The 14,737-nt window shown below is 55.3% G+C and overlaps 6 protein-coding genes across 6 annotated transcripts; 2 read left to right on the top strand and 4 right to left on the bottom strand.

Annotated features, from left to right (window-relative positions):
- Positions 1–1,622: 1,622 nt before the first annotated feature.
- On the bottom strand, positions 1,623–2,417 carry B0I36DRAFT_362910 (uncharacterized protein; the record flags this gene model as incomplete). The annotated part of the gene is made up of 2 exons (XM_046158727.1): positions 1,623–2,311; positions 2,375–2,417. 2 exons carry the CDS (start codon positions 2,415–2,417, stop codon positions 1,623–1,625), a joined length of 732 nt encoding a protein of 243 aa, XP_046012856.1.
- A 1,027-nt stretch (positions 2,418–3,444) lies between these two features.
- Positions 3,445–3,837, bottom strand: B0I36DRAFT_323343 (uncharacterized protein). Its single transcript, XM_046153960.1, has one exon. It carries the CDS (start codon positions 3,686–3,688, stop codon positions 3,518–3,520), a length of 171 nt encoding a protein of 56 aa, XP_046012855.1. The 5' UTR covers positions 3,689–3,837; the 3' UTR covers positions 3,445–3,517.
- A 2,561-nt stretch (positions 3,838–6,398) lies between these two features.
- Positions 6,399–7,602, bottom strand: B0I36DRAFT_119393 (uncharacterized protein). Its single transcript, XM_046148011.1, has 3 exons — positions 7,296–7,602; positions 7,116–7,199; positions 6,399–7,027 (listed from the first exon to the last, which is right to left on the bottom strand). The coding sequence occupies exons 1-3, from the start codon at positions 7,326–7,328 to the stop codon at positions 6,572–6,574; spliced, it is 573 nt and encodes a 190-aa protein (XP_046012854.1). The 5' UTR covers positions 7,329–7,602; the 3' UTR covers positions 6,399–6,571.
- Positions 7,603–8,782: 1,180 nt separating this feature from the next.
- Positions 8,783–9,480, top strand: B0I36DRAFT_362908 (RNA polymerase Rpb7-like domain-containing protein; the record flags this gene model as incomplete). Its single annotated transcript, XM_046158726.1, has 4 exons — positions 8,783–9,031; positions 9,084–9,164; positions 9,236–9,405; positions 9,465–9,480. The coding sequence occupies 4 exons, from the start codon at positions 8,783–8,785 to the stop codon at positions 9,478–9,480; spliced, it is 516 nt and encodes a 171-aa protein (XP_046012853.1).
- A 1,385-nt stretch (positions 9,481–10,865) lies between these two features.
- B0I36DRAFT_349286 (uncharacterized protein) lies at positions 10,866–12,347 on the bottom strand (the record flags this gene model as incomplete). The annotated part of the gene is made up of 6 exons (XM_046156780.1): positions 10,866–10,940; positions 11,159–11,257; positions 11,311–11,421; positions 11,756–11,945; positions 12,114–12,238; positions 12,294–12,347. 6 exons carry the CDS (start codon positions 12,345–12,347, stop codon positions 10,866–10,868), a joined length of 654 nt encoding a protein of 217 aa, XP_046012852.1.
- A 589-nt stretch (positions 12,348–12,936) lies between these two features.
- Positions 12,937–13,856, top strand: B0I36DRAFT_119360 (uncharacterized protein). Its single transcript, XM_046148010.1, has one exon. It carries the CDS (start codon positions 13,167–13,169, stop codon positions 13,806–13,808), a length of 642 nt encoding a protein of 213 aa, XP_046012851.1. The 5' UTR covers positions 12,937–13,166; the 3' UTR covers positions 13,809–13,856.
- Positions 13,857–14,737: the final 881 nt, after the last annotated feature.

The raw sequence follows: 14,737 nt of genomic DNA, 5'->3' as shown, positions 1-14,737 counted from the left end.
CAGTCAGTAGGGGTTGCTTGGCAGAGGGCGAGACCGGTCCAGCATGCAGGAAAGACGACGCCTATGTTCCCGACTAAGCTCGACACGGTGATGATTGTCACCGACGGCTAAGCTTAACTTGCTGGTAGCCGGACGAGGCAGCCTCGCTGGGCTTGAACCCAAGGGGGCAAGAAACTGCCGTGTGGAATTAGTCTGCCAATCGACTGATTTGCAGAAGATCCGTCGGCTCGTCCAGGCGATCTTCCTCGTTCCGGATTTTTGGGGTGTGACCGGCATGGCGTAACCCTTGCAATGGAGCGTCTAGACAAGGTTGTGGATAACTGATTAGGTGTGAATGTAATCCTTCTGCCCATTGGCAAGACTTTCCGCCACGGGATGAGTGCCGAGAAACCTCGCTTTCTGCGCTTGGGGGAAGAGCCTTCCCCATCAAACCTGCCCCTCTCGCACCCCTGTTCAACATGTCAATTCCTGGCGAACGGACCTCTGCTGGAACTCTCCTGATTCGTTCATGTCAGATCTTGGCGCTGCAGGTTCTGAGACAGTATGCCTTCGGCTTCGGCGACGGCACCAGGGTTCGCTTGGCGTGCTTGTTGGCCGCAATTCATTCCGCATCCAAGCCTGCCAGCTGACTGGAGACCCAGGAGATGGCGAGCCGGGGTCGCGTGCGCCTGGCAGATTTCCACCAGCCTCTTTCCACTGGCCCCGATAGTTACAGTTTGCGTGGCTTGAAGAGCGGCGAAAACGTGCTTGCTCCAACCATAGCTGCTCGGATTCTTCCTGATATGGGCTTGGCTCATGGACGTCATCCTGCCCTGAGCTCGAGTTGGCGTCCCTTTGTCACAACTATAGTTGATCGAGCCTTGCCTCACAGTTCGTTGGCGGCGCACTAACGCTTGTGGTTCGTGGTTCGTGCCAAGGCTTCGGAATCAACAGAGAAATAGCTTATTCACATGAGACGCAGGCACTAGCTCATGGTGGCGCGGAGCCATGCCTATCAGTCGCGTCATTAATCTTGGTAAGCAAGACATTCCAGCCCTCCCTGGTGCCTGAGCCCAACAGCCATTCTTTTATGACAGCTAGTCGCCGGAGCACGGCAGCCACGTTGTGCTGGTCGCTCGATGCCGAAATGAATTGACGCTCCTTATCATTTTGTCTCTCACCGGGGACGGTTTAAAGTTCGAGACTGCATGTCGGTATGCCATGCGAGTGGCGCCACCCTCTTGGCTGCTTATCCTTGTCATGGCTGGACAGAACAAGAATGAGCCGGGAGAATGCTGGCAATGTGGTTCGAGTCCGGATATACAAGGGAGCTTGCTTTGTTGTGAGTCTTTGATTTGCCGTCTTGCGAATTTCCTACGATTGTACGCGTGTACTCCCGATTTCCGCCTAGAAATGCTCGTGGTCTATGGCATTGCCACCAGAAATTCGTGAGAAAGTAGTGGCACTATCACTTGCACTTGTTCTTGGAAACGTGCCAGATACCAGTGTACCATTGAAAACTCGAAGTGCCAAAGCTGGACGGTGCCTGCCTCGTTCGGTCTTCTTGTTACAGGTTTCTCCGAGAGAATACTTGCGATACTGTGTCAGACTGTGGTGGTGAGAGCTAAATTTCCCTGGAACAGTCATTCCTTTCGAGACAATGCGAGGCAGCTGAACCTCAAGTCGTTCCCAGAGCCGTTTTCAAGATCAATCACGCGCTGGAAACCAAGTTTGAGCACACGGGGGCTCAACACATCTTCATCTTCTGTGACAGGTCCACGGTCTGCCGGGCCCTTTGTGTCTCCTTCGAGCTCCCACAAACGTCCATGGGCAACGACGAAGGCGACAAAGTGCTGACCCAGGTGTTCAGCATTGACTGGCTGTGTGTCTCCGACGGACGCGCAAGCCTGGTGGGCTTTCTCGAAATCGGCACTTTCATACAGCATTGCAGCCCGCTCTTCGCGTTTCAGAGGAATCGCGGCATTGCGGATCTTTTCCAAAGGCGAACCTGGCAAGATGAATTCGGCAGCCGGGCCGTTGATGGCGCAGTGAAGGAGGCCAATGGAGCCACAAGCGTTGCCTATAGTCTGCTTGAACCAGATGACAGGCTCGCTCGGGCCAGAGCCATCGTACTCTGACCGAGCGTCTGCTTCTGCCTTACGATCCTCTGCCCAAGCAGGAGTGCATGGCATGATGACGAGCAGCGCCAGCGCCGGGCGGGGCACCATGGAGAGCAGATGTGGGTCGTCTAGGGACCAGACATCATGGAATGCTAGTTCGGGTGACAGTCCAAGCTCAGATGCCAGCTTGTTCATGACCTCCGGGTTGTTCTCTGTAACGAGCTTGGTTAGTGCCGATGCCGAGGAGCCGAGCTGGCTGAGGGGCGACAACTTACCCAGCATGGTCCAGGACTTGCCATTTTGCTCCTGCGCAGCCATTGCTGCCGTGGGCATACACTGCAATGTCAGCACACGACGGCTTGCGATGGGCGGTGGGGCGCCTGGAGGGAGACGCGGCAGATGCAAGAGATGCAGAGATGGCCCAATTGTGCTCTAAGCCTTTCTTCTGGAGCGCGAGGTTTGTGTTATCGCAGGCATCAGAGGGTGTCGTGAAACATGAGGGCGAGGTTGTGGGATGCGACTCTCTGATGCTATGGGAACAAGAACCCCGTCAAGTCTGGGCCAAGCGGAGGCTGAGGGGTCCGTTCCTGTTGCTATGTCCGCGAGTCCCCCTCAACTCCCGTACTTAGGCAACGACGGATGACACGTCCTGGCTCGGCCGACCAGGTCGTTGTGCTCGCGGCACGTCTGAGAGCTCATGGAGAAGCTGGTCGTGGTGATTGGCAGTCTGCTCGTTTGCTGCTCAGTGGGCTGCCTTCCAGGGCTGCCATTGGGTGGCCCTTTCCGACTCAACCTTTTCCCAGGGTTGGGAAGGTACGCGTATGGATGCCTGCACCTGGCAGGTGTAGCGGTCCCAAACATAGTACGTGGGGAAACGTGCGTGCCTCGCCCGTCTGCCCCGCGCGGCAAGCTGGAGACTGGAGCAAGGCCCTCTACGCTACCTCCTTTAGGTAAGTACCCTCCGGTAGCGTAACGTAGCCGTGCAAAGAATGGAGTGCTGGGAGCCCTCCAGAGCGAGACAAGCCCAGTAATTACGTCCTCCAACCGCACCCACCCTGAGGTCTCAGATGACACTGGCCGGGAGGTCTCATTGCTTTTCTTGGTATTCTAGAACTGTTCGGCCGTCTGGTCGGGTCATGTGCATTGTGCACAATCCCGCGGCAGTAAGCAGCAGATCTACGATCCAGCACGCGAGTGGAGCCGTCCGTGTGGCGGTCCCCGTCCCTGAGCTTTCCGCTGAGGTCGCCAGCAACTTTCGTCAATGGCATTCTGGAAATGCTCATGGTAACCACTCACGCCCAGCCGTGATGTCATCCCCATCCCAGCCACCAACACGGATGCAGTACAGCAGCAGCACCCATGCGCCAGCAAGCCACCATGACCTCTTAATGGGCATGGCGCCAGTTCTAGGCCTCAGCTCAAGGCCCTGTCCTTGCGATAGCGCCCAGGATGTGTCTTGTCAGTGGTTCTCTCTTGCCTCCTGGCCCCACGCGCAAGGTTACGCCATGTCTTCGAGCATGGGTGTTTTCAGAAGTCCCGTCCCCTTGGCTTGACAAAGACCAGGACTTGAGTCGCGACATCGTGCGCATGGCAACAAAATAACAATCGATCGAAGATCAGGCACGACACGAAGTCTGGTCAAGCCCCTTTACTTGCCAATGACCTCACCCCCGCGCCGGGGCTTGCCACGACGTCATTGGCAAGTCCTGCCCAGAGCTCGTTGGAGAATGGACCTTACGCCTGCAATCAGCAGCAACTAAAGAAGCAGGACAATGGCCCAGCACTGCTGTTGGTGCTGCCCCCCCTCCTCCCTTGGAATATGAAGGAAGCTGTGGAGAACCAGGACTGATACATGCAGGAGAACCTAGCTTTCCGTGCAGTAGCTAGGATGCTTGCTTTTTCTCTGGTTCGACTCCCGGGCTAAGTCCTTCTTGGGAATTGGCGGGGGCCATGCAGTGCGACTGAACCCACGCTGCTGGTCGCGGCTTAGGTTGCCGTGCAGGGCTCTTCGGAAACACTGCACAGAAAGACACGGAAACGTCTCCGAAGAGGCTCAAGTCGTTCAGGCCATATCCTGCACAAGCGGCAAATTCCCGCGTGGCTTGGCCAGAGCTCTGGACAGTGATGCTCTCTGCCCCTCCCCTCCGGCTTCTTTGGGTCGATATCCCAAGTCACTAGAGCACCTCAATCCGGGATCAAGAGACGCAACCTCACTTTCATGCCCTCGGACTGGGAAATGACGTCGTGGGGCCCTTTGCCGGGTACACCGCCCTTCAAACAAGACCATTGACCCATCCTGATTTCTGGGCTGTTTGCCTCCTGTGTCATCCTCCACAATTCGCATGCAGTGTAACCCAGCCAAGAAGGCTTCTGCCACTATTTCTGCTCAAGTCTGCAACTGTGCCCATCTTGTTTACATGCTGGATTTGGGGTTTAGACAAGTCCGCAGCCACGAGGCTAGACAGAATCTGCTGTTGCTCCCAAGGTCGTGGGAGCCAGCACGCGACCTCGAACGGTCCGGATATTCTTGCTGACGACTTCCGTGGGCCAATGTCTCGCAGCATGGAATCACAGGAGTGAGAATAATACTTGAGCAGTCCAAGACATGCAGCATGGTGCGTTGCAGAGTCCAATCATTGTCAAACAACATCAAAGCACGACCAGGCAAGCAAGTGGACCGTCTCCCCGGTGGAGAAGCATGGTCTGTCAAAGGACTCTCTCCCTTACAGATATGGAATGGGCTTGTGGTGGCACAACAAGAAACTGGCTTGAAACAAAACATAGATGGAAGCATATTTTCTCTCCATAATGGTGGCTATGTAGTCAAGATGCGTTCGCTTCCCAATCCTCAGAGTGATCGTCCGCTCATAAGGGGAATCAGGGCTGTGATTGCATACATGCTTGTTACTTGCTCACGAGGAGACAAGAAATAGCAATTGCCTCTTGATATGAAGCCTCCATGATGTCGAGTGCGCCATCCTCACATGGAAAATCAATCCTCCCAGGCGGACTTATTAGGAGACAAGATCAGATGAGGAACACTCCTGAAGGTTATGATAGTGGTGATTGTGATGACGATGATTTTCCTCCCACCATTACAACTTGAGCGACCACAAGCGCATCTTTGAGCGAATACGCTCGTCACGGCAAGGATATAATACTTCATTGCCTTTGGGATCACCAGACACTTATCCGCATCGAGCTCTTCCCACCGCGCGCAGTCCTATCCGACCTGATGCTCACTTTGCCGGTAAGGCGCCTGGCTTCTCTCGAATTCCTCTGTCATGTGCCGGCGGACATCAACCACAACGACACAGAGATAGTCCTTTGCGGAAAAAGTGATGGAAGCCGCCCGTAGACTTGTCTCGTCACGCGCGCCTGAATCTCGTTGGTCTAATTATTCCTTTCTAGTAGACTGGACTCTCTCTTCTTCGGCACGTTTCTACAAGGCCAAGGCATTCTCAAGCCGTCCAGACCGCCAGCCGTTTGCTATTTTCATAACCCATCAAGTCTGTCGCAAAGCCGCGCCGTGCTTCTCATCGCAAAAGGGGACCGTCCAACAGCCACCCGCAGCCGTCAGGCTCGCCAACATTCTACCAATGCGCACATCGGCCTATGTATCCTCAGTCGCTCAAACCGACACAGGATAGTTCAGAGCTAGGGTTGGGCCGGCTCCGAGGATGCCGCGGCCGATGCTGAGAAAGCTATCACAAACTCCCGGCGCCATGCCCGTTGGTATGTAGTACTGGAAGATTGCGTGCCTTCGGGTCTGTGCCGAGGTGGCAAAGCGCAATAGATGAACCATAAACAGGCGCCCGTTACAACCCGTCCTAGTAGCCAGCGCAGCTGCTTTCGTATCAAGGCTGTGGACTTAGTTGGTGTTGGAAGCCCCCCGAGGCGATGCCTGACACAAATCGTCTCCAGGATCGAGAACGAGCAGATCGCGCACCGGGCTGCACATGGCTTGATCGACATTAAAGGCCAATCGGCCTCTCCATGGCACGACTGCAGTACACTCCTTAGAACTCGAACACCATGTACAGCTCATGTACAGTTTTGCCTCTTCGTGGCCAGTAAGATTTCGTTGTTTGGTATTTCAGAACCACAGCTGCAACACGGGGTATAGTAAATGTGATGGACGGCACAGACTTGTTTGCAGTGTGCGCTCCTTCTCTTCTTCACCCGCCGCACCCCCCTCGCCATCCGTGTCTGTTCGGCTTGGCATGGCTGTTCTCTCGGTGATGCATGCGGCTCTTCTCAGCTATTTCATGCCACCGCGGTCTTGAGGAGAATTGCGCGTCTTAGAGTGGCAGAATATTGGCCAAAGAACCGCGTCTCCCTTTTCCTTTCACTGTTCTTCACATTCTGATCGAATCTTCAATATACCGGTCTCGGATTTTGGCCAGCTAGCACCTTGAAAGCCAAGACGATGGCCGTTCAAAGTTACGTTCGCCCCCCCAACATCAGCCCCTTTATTCCGTCTTGCCATTCTGCTTATTGTTCCTGAACTTCTTGATTTCACTGTCGATAGCCTTGCCAACACGGGCCTGGAGTTCTTTGCGGTACCCGAACTTGAACAGTGTCTCGAGCCACACGAAAAGAGGGGCCAGGAAGACGGCTTGGACGAGGTTGTCGAGCAGAGCCGGGGCGCGACCCTCGAAGACTCCGTGGCCGACAAACTGCGCAATCCAGGCTACCACTTGTATGGCGATGGCTGCCTTGTTGGTCATGGCGGCATCTTTGGCGAGGAGCTTGTTACCGCCGGCAGCGCCACCGAGGCATAGCAAAGCCAGCGCTGTGCCGGCTACCGGCTCGAGCAAGACATATAGACCACCCCATGTTATCGCTGCGAGTGTTCCGAGGTTGAGATCGAGGTTCGGGATCGTAAGGTAGCTCGGCAGAGGGATCAGCGTGCCCGAGTTGGCGGCCTGTGGTTGAATAACGGGGTGCGAATAGTCAGTGTGCTGAACGGGATGGCAACAAATTGCCTGCCAGGGATGAACATGGTGGGCTTACCAAGGTAAAGCCAGAGAAGAGAATCAGAGGCACGCAGACAGAATGTATGCCGATGTTGACGGCATTGTGGTGGTACGCGCCATACTGTATTCAGGGTCCAACGGCTTCGAGTCAGCAGACGGGGCTACCAGAGGCAGGACGCAAAGAGGGGCAGCGCGAAAGGGGTGGGTGGTCTCATACGAAGGTCAACTGCTTTTCAAGATTGAGCGCCATGATGGCAGACCGTCAGTGGAGGCCGAGGCTCAGTCGTCGAGGTCGGTGATGCGGCAGCCCGAAGTCAGTGTGCCGCAGGACTTGCTACTCACGACCGCACGGGACAGGGCACGAAGACGTGGACGGTGAGAGGCAGTAAATATCGTGGCTCGACGCTTGGACGGCACCCAGCAGGGAACACGGACGTGAGAGAGCACACGTTAAAGTGGAGGGCGAGGCTAGCTCGGCGTGGAGGGGGTAAGGAGCGGGCTTCCCCACGCGTGCCCAAAGAACATTCCACACGAGAGCTCCTCCGCCGAGGCACCTGGTTCGGGGATCCTAGAGTTAAACCACGGCAGGGACCTTGTTCTGTGCCACGCAGTTGCATCTAGGCCAGCCCTTCTCCAATATGCAGGATATCGTATGTTTTGTTACAGCCGCCGAGGTACAGGGCCTGACCATAGCCAAGCTTCCGGCTGCCCAGGATGACGAACAATTCCTGGCAAGGATGGAACAGTCGCGTTGAGAGTCAATCTTGGCAGCCAGGCGTGTAGCCATGCGTGCAAAGTGATGGATGCGTTCAGGTGCGCCAGAGACGGGTATGCTGGGAACGAGTGCTGTGCTCAGCAGGCGCGAGCCCTTGGTACAGCACCCTCGATGGTCTGCATTCTTTTCCAGGGGCTTCTACCTTCACCGACAGGAAAACCGCCAGATGGACTTGAAAAGGTCTGGTCGTTGCTGAAGAGGCTGCAGTTGTCACTTGCACAGGGCTCAGAGATCACATTACACTCCAGCGCACTCCAGCCAGGGTGGTGCCAAACCACACCACATCTCGCGCGTGCGCACTGAGCAGCCGATTGTGCCGCATCCACTTTTTTTCAACCACCGCCTGCCTGGCCACGCGCACCACGGACCTTCGAGCATCTCGAGCGCTTCAACTGCGTCTCATCTCTGAGCCTCGCAGTCGCCATCCGCCCGCCCACGACAACGCCAATCGCGAAGCACGGCCTGTCAGTTTGGATTGTTCCCGAGTGGTGCTGTTTGCCTTTGGCTGCCGGCGTGTCAAGGCTGCTATCGACGACCCTCTGGCCGCGCTTTGCGACGTCCCGACCTCCCCTTTCGCTCCACGATTCATTCGCTCATCCCCGGCGCACGGCTGCGCGCGATCCGACGAAGCATCTCGCACGACTCTGTATTGTATCTTACAGACATACAAACGCCTGCGCGGAATCGTGATCGCTGTCACGGCCCTCGGCACGACCAGCCGGCGTCAGCACGCGACCGTGGTTGTGGTGCGCACTTCCATCTTGCCTCAGGCTCAAACCGCACCGACGAGCCTTCTTCGAGCATTGCCCAGATCGACGGTCGTGCGATAGTACCAGGTTGCCGAGTGTGCGACCAGGTCAAGAGAGGCCCGGCCAGGCGACACCTATTAGATTTATACCAGCAGCGCAACATCGCGCAGCACGTTCATCATGTTCTTTCTGTACAACCTCGAGCGCAGGGTGACCCTGCACCCTTCATATTTTGGCAAAAACATGCACGAACTGGTGACAGGCAAGCTCTTGAAGGACGTCGAAGGCACCTGCACAGGCAGCTACTACATCATCTCCATCATGGATACTTTTGAAATTTCAGAAGGTCGCATCCTTCCGGGCAGCGGCCTCGCCGAGTTCACAGTAGGCTACCGAGCAGTCGTCTGGAGGCCATTCAAGGGCGAAACGGTAATGATGCCTATTGCTTCGTGTCTGATGGACTGTATTGACCCGTAAACAGACCGATGCTATGGTTGTCTCTGTCAACCAGCATGGTTTCTTCGCTGAGGCCGGTCCCCTGCGCATCTTCGTCTCGACCCACGTAAGCTTTCCGCTGAGATGATCCAGCGCCACTGTGCTGTCTATGAGCTGACACCCTCACTCGGCAAAAAGTTGATACCACAAGAAGTCAAGTGGGATCCCAACGCGACTCCTCCGCAGTTCACAAACAACGAGGACACCACGATTGAGGTTGGCACCCACGTACGGGTAAAAATCCTCGGTACACGTGCCGAGGTCGGTGAGCTTTGGGCCATCGGCAGCATAAAAGAGGATTACCTTGGGTACTATTCCCTTGATTGCCCAGGACTATTGGTTGCCCTGCTAACACATAATTTTGAAGCACGCTGCAATTCTGAGAAGATCATGTCGCCTGCTCAAATGCGAGCCCTGGCCGCTGTATGTATCCCTATGACCAGCGGTAAGAGCGTCGAAGCCGCCACCCGAAACTTAGGCAGCAGTCAAGACCACCATTTGAGGCTTTCTATACTGGGCGCACGCCGTCAGCAGTTTCCCATGAAGTGCTGTTGGCCTGCCATAGACGATGGCATCGGTCTTCTGCTGAGGAAACGAGATCGGGCGGCAAAGCCAGTAAGGCGAACACAACCTAGGTCCGGGCATTGCGCAACGGAAGCTCTATCTTTTCACAGTTGAGGAAGGTCATGCTAAAAGGGAGGCTGGAATAAAGTGACCAAAGGAGCAAAGAATGCCCAATCCATAGCCAGTCACAGAGTTGTAGATGCTGCGAGCGAGATGCATAGAGATTCTGAATGCTTTACACCCAAGACATATGACCCCGTTTTGGCTGCAACTTTGGCGCAACGTTGTCGTCAGAGCAGGCCTTGGTTCTGAACCTGCATGTTTGACAGTTTGGCTGCCCTGTTCTATTTACATTAAACTCCTGCCAACCTCGGTCACTCGCTGGATATGCGGTCCTCACGCCACCCCTGGTTCTGCTACATTATCGGCACGAGCCGTAAGAAATTGGCATTTCCCCGGTCCCCAACGGGACATCTTCATCTCTGCCGATTTCGAATCACAAAGAATAAAGTGGCCCCACACAAGCTTTTCCCTGCCTGCCCATCTCCGAGCTCCACCGCACCACCATCTCCGCTTACCTACCTCACCGTGTGGTTCCTGGCCCGGCCGGCCCAGCCTAGCTCCAAGGCTGGTGGTGCAAGTGTGATGGGGATCGGTCCGGCTGAACCCCAGGCCGAACCACGAGGATCGTGAGCGCTGCTCACTCGCGTTCAAATTCCTCTGATCTTTTTCCCCTTCTCTCCTGCGGTTGCCCTTCTGTCGCTAATCTTCTTGGTGATCTCATCTCGGTTTCTTTTTTTTCTACAGTTTGGGGACTCGTGGCCCGGCTCCTCGTTCGACGTAGTGTTACCCCGTCTCCTTTTGTTGAGGATTTCTTCGTGGGTCTGACTTGTGGGTGGATCGTACCAGCCAGGCCTGATCATCACCGGTTTCATGGTGTCGTGTGCTCTTGCAGGCTCCCCATGACCCAAAGACTGTGCACAGCTACTACCACAGATTCGAGGTTGTCTGCTGGAACAGGGCGCTGAGCCGATTCAACATCGAAAACAAAGAGCAGCGAAGTAACGCACACAGCTCCGGCCACCAGCTACTGGAATCGTTCGCAGTTTGCGCACTATCAACGGATCAAGCTGCACGGCTGGGAACGTGGATTCATTCGTCCGTCCGTCCGCTCGTTCCTTCCGTCCCGGAAATCCCCAGGCTTTTAGGCGTGGTATCTCGAAGGCGCAAGACGACCAGCAGCTTCCTTGCCGATCGCGGGGCTAAGTGTGCAAGCCGCCTAATCACAGCGGCATCCTCTTCTATATTAAACATCACGCAAGAACAGCACCTGCCTATCGATACCACGCGGACGCCATCATGGAGTCAAATAGCCATCCTTGAGCCTTAGTCCCGCCCTTGGGGGAGCGGTTACGACGAGATCAGCACGTGCAAAACCGTCTGGCCGGCCTCGAATTTATGCTGGGTCAGGTCGACTCGCTGGGTCATCAACTGTACCAAGCGCTCCTCGTCGACGGTCGCAGAGGGCCATCCAGAGCCAACGCGTGTGTCCACACGGCCAATCAACCAGAGTCTTCTCCGAATGCCAGAGAACGGCTGCTTAAAAGAAAAATCGGGAGAGCGCAGCAAAGATGGGCCTCCTCGCATACCGCAGCCGCGAGACTTCGCGTGTGCAAGTCTTGGTGCCAGCCGTTCAGTTCAGCATCGAGGACTTTCATCAGCACCAACACAGCCACGACCAAATCATCATGACGCAAGATCTAGATGCCCAGATTGACACAGCCACGGCCTTAGCTCGCGCCGCAGCCTTACTGTCGCATACCGAAATGGGCGGGGAGAAAGCAACTTCACAGCACGGCAAAGGGCGTTGTTGGGAGCCAGATCACAAGCCATCGTCACCGCGACCACAACCACCATTCCGTCAAAGGCGTGTCAACAGAGCAAGGAGATTGAGTCTGAGGATGACCCAGACATCGCCAAGGTCTCAATAGCGCCAGTCGTGCTGGTGACTTCTCCGCCTGAAGGCGATCAATGGCAAACCCAGGGCATGGTGCTTGCCAGCACAATAGAGACGACGAGGCATTCTCAACTTACCACATACTCGAAAATATGTCCTTCGACGGCTGATAGCGCCCCAGAAAAGCGCGGTCGATATTCACCACCAGCCTGCATGCGAAGTCGCCAGCCCAGCACCAGCAGTTCTAGCAAGGTGTGCAGTTCACCACGAAACGTCCACCTCTCAGTGGAAGACTGCAATGACACGGAAGAGCGTTCACAGCTGGATCTGCACCAGCAACGGCAGCAACCGCGATCCACATCACCCCTGCGACTGGCAACCGGGCATGACAGATGGAGCCTATTCGAAAGACCAATATTCCGAGAGGGATGCCCCCTCCTCTGTGTGACAAACACGGACGACGAGACAAGATTCCCAGACGACCTGTACTATTACCCAGACGACTTTGGGGACGAAGATGATGACGAAGAGTATGATTCCGATTGATGAATGAGGTTTATATTGACGAAACCAAAGAAGCTGCGGCAGCTAGTCGTGAACACGGCTCGCCTCAGTTTCACCTACACGCTCAGCCTAGTGTACAAGATGTAAAATTAAAGAGCAAATGAAAAATACCTGGATATTGTTACATGGTATTCTGTCCTGAGTGAGTTGTCCTTTGACCAGCATGTAGGTTTATTGTCGTTGATATCCCTGATGCCTGGTCTTGCTTGATTCCAAATCCGGCTCTTTCAGGGGCCGTACTTGCCAGGCCGTCAAAATCATATAGTCCAAAGTCGATAATCTATAACCCCTTTTTCGATTGGCTTTTGTTCCTCGTACACCAGGGTAGAAGCTCGAAAGATCTGCGTCCGTTGGGAAAGCCAACCACGAATCGGATTTGCAGCTCATTAGCTGACGAGCTGACAGCAAGAGCAAACAATATGCACCGCCGACCGCAAGGGGAAAGGAAACAGCGAGCGGAAATGAGGAGGGCCGGGCTTGGATCACGATTATATGCTGGATCTCTGAAATTCCCACCCACGGCATTTGGCTGCAACTGGCATATCCTAGTCCGCATGGGACCGTCGCGTCATGGCTCAGAGCGAGCTCCAAGGTGGACGGCGGACTTGCCGTGAAGCCAGGGACATCGCTCGTGCGGGCGTGCGAGTCTAGAACTCTTTGTGGAAAAAGTCCTGAAGGGTACTATTATTGCGCGATGTGACTCGTGGTTGGTTGGCTGGCTTTGTGTCAGTGTTCCAGACATGGTCAGGGATCAAGGGTCCTACATTTTCAAGGGTCGAGGGAAGTGTTGGCTTTCAAAGGACGCGAGACTGCACCCCTCGCAGTGCCATCATGAAGTCGTGCTGCAATTATGGCGAGCTCATCTACGACCTCGCCGAGTCTGAATTCAAGATGACCAATGCGGTGAGGAACGTGCAGAATGACGCTCCAAGTTGATTTGTCGGAGCAGCTGCGACTGTCTCTTGCCACGCGAACTCGTATCTCATGTGCCCGTGCGTTGACTCATCCTATAAAAGGCACCCACAACGTTGGTCTGGACCGATTATCCCATGGGTCAACGTTGGCTCCGGCCCGGTCTCATGCTGTGCCGAGTGGTCTGCCTGTTCACGTGGGTCCTCCATGCCAGGTCCAAGCACGAAGCCAACAGCGTGCGGGCGGAGTAAGTACCTAGGTAGCGAACTGGCAAATTCGAAGTCGAGTATTGCGAGAAGTGTCCAAGTATGTGAAGAACCCTACTTGCCACCAAGACGGTTCCCTGTTGGGGCTGCACGAGCCAAGGCACTCTTGCCGGCCGTGCCTGCCACGAACTCGCTGCACTCGATAACCAGTCAGCGGACGCCCAAGTGGCTCGTGGCAAGTGTGCCATTCCGGCAGGCAACGAACCCATGGCCAGCTTTCTCTGGCTTCTGCTGCGTCTCCCGAGCCTCTCCAGATCATTCGCTCACGGGCCAACCTTGCCCACAACGCAGCCAGCAGCTGCTTTTACCCGGTCCGATCCAGCACAACCCACAACCTACAGCAAACACCCGGGCCGCCAGCGATCCCTTTTGCCTACGGCATGACCTGGGTCGGGAACATCAGTACGCGGCAGTGATGCCCGTGGAGCTCCAGTCCCGGCAAACATGAAGCAGGTGGCGTTGTTGGTTCCAGGGGTTGCAGTCTCTTGTCGGGCACTCCGGCCCCGATTCCCACACGGCGACCAGCCAAAGTGACTGATCAACTTCAGTCTTGTGTTCTCCTGACTGTGGCAGACGCTGGCCAGATGTCTAACGGCAAAGTTGGTGGCTGGTCGTGTGTGCTTTTATCGTCCGATTCTGCTGGGATAGGGTTATACGCGGGCTGGTCTTGAACCACAGGGATCCCTGCGAGAGACGTAAAGCTCCAAGATCGACGGCTTTACATAATCGCCAGCTACCTAGGTCTTGCTCGTCTCTCCGCGGACGACATCCGGCTCCCAGAACTACTGATTGCTAGTCGTCGAACCGCCAAGAAAATCAGCCTCTCATCTCCCATGCCGAAGCAAGGATCAAGCAAACGTCGCATGATATAACCAATGGCCCACTGTCACCATGACATGGAGTTTCACTCATGCTCGGCACTCGATTGAGAGCTGTCGCCAACTACTCCGCCTGTCGTTGGCTTACATGCAAGGCAGATGACAGTCAGCAAAATGACCTGCCAGGCTTCGGCGTATGGCCAATCTGCTGACCACGCCGAGGACTTCCTGTGACTTGATATTAGCCTGCTTTGAACCACCATCGGCGCCCCGCCAACAAACGCTCGACGGCATTGATTCTTCACGGATCCTGGCTGACAATGTCCCAGTTGCGGCCAGCTCCAGAGGATGACTTATGTCGAAGCAAGGACTTCTTTACTCGAAGAGTCTGCCCAGGCACGCTAATGTGCAGACTGGCGATTTCCTTACTTGGACTGATGTTAGGCAGGGGGTGACTAGAAGAAGAAAATGTTAACGCGACAGTGTGGTTCGAAAGACCTGGTGTGAGTATGGCTAGACTCATCTGCAAACACACGTGCAGGGTACATAGGCGTGACTG

The sequence above is a fragment of the Microdochium trichocladiopsis genome (genome assembly GCF_020744255.1).
Source record: "Microdochium trichocladiopsis strain MPI-CAGE-CH-0230 chromosome Unknown B0I36scaffold_5, whole genome shotgun sequence".
Classification (NCBI taxonomy): domain Eukaryota; kingdom Fungi; phylum Ascomycota; class Sordariomycetes; order Xylariales; family Microdochiaceae; genus Microdochium; species Microdochium trichocladiopsis.
The sequence above is the reverse complement of the archived record's forward strand: the minus strand, read 5'-3'. Positions and strand labels throughout refer to the sequence as shown.

Coding starts and splice junctions, on each gene's coding strand:
- B0I36DRAFT_323343 (XM_046153960.1), bottom strand. CDS start 3,688: ATGCGCACGATGTCGCGACTCAAGTCCTGGTCTTTGTCAAGCCAAGGG.
- B0I36DRAFT_119393 (XM_046148011.1), bottom strand. CDS start 7,328: ATGGCGCTCAATCTTGAAAAGCAGTTGACCTTC. Junction 7,200..7,295: donor TTGAAAAGCAGTTGACCTTC/GTATGAGACCAC, acceptor CCCTGAATACAG/TATGGCGCGTACCACCACAA. Junction 7,028..7,115: donor TCTTCTCTGGCTTTACCTTG/GTAAGCCCACCA, acceptor ATTCAACCACAG/GCCGCCAACTCGGGCACGCT.
- B0I36DRAFT_119360 (XM_046148010.1), top strand. CDS start 13,167: ATGTGCCCGTGCGTTGACTCATCCTATAAAAGGCACCCACAACGTTGG.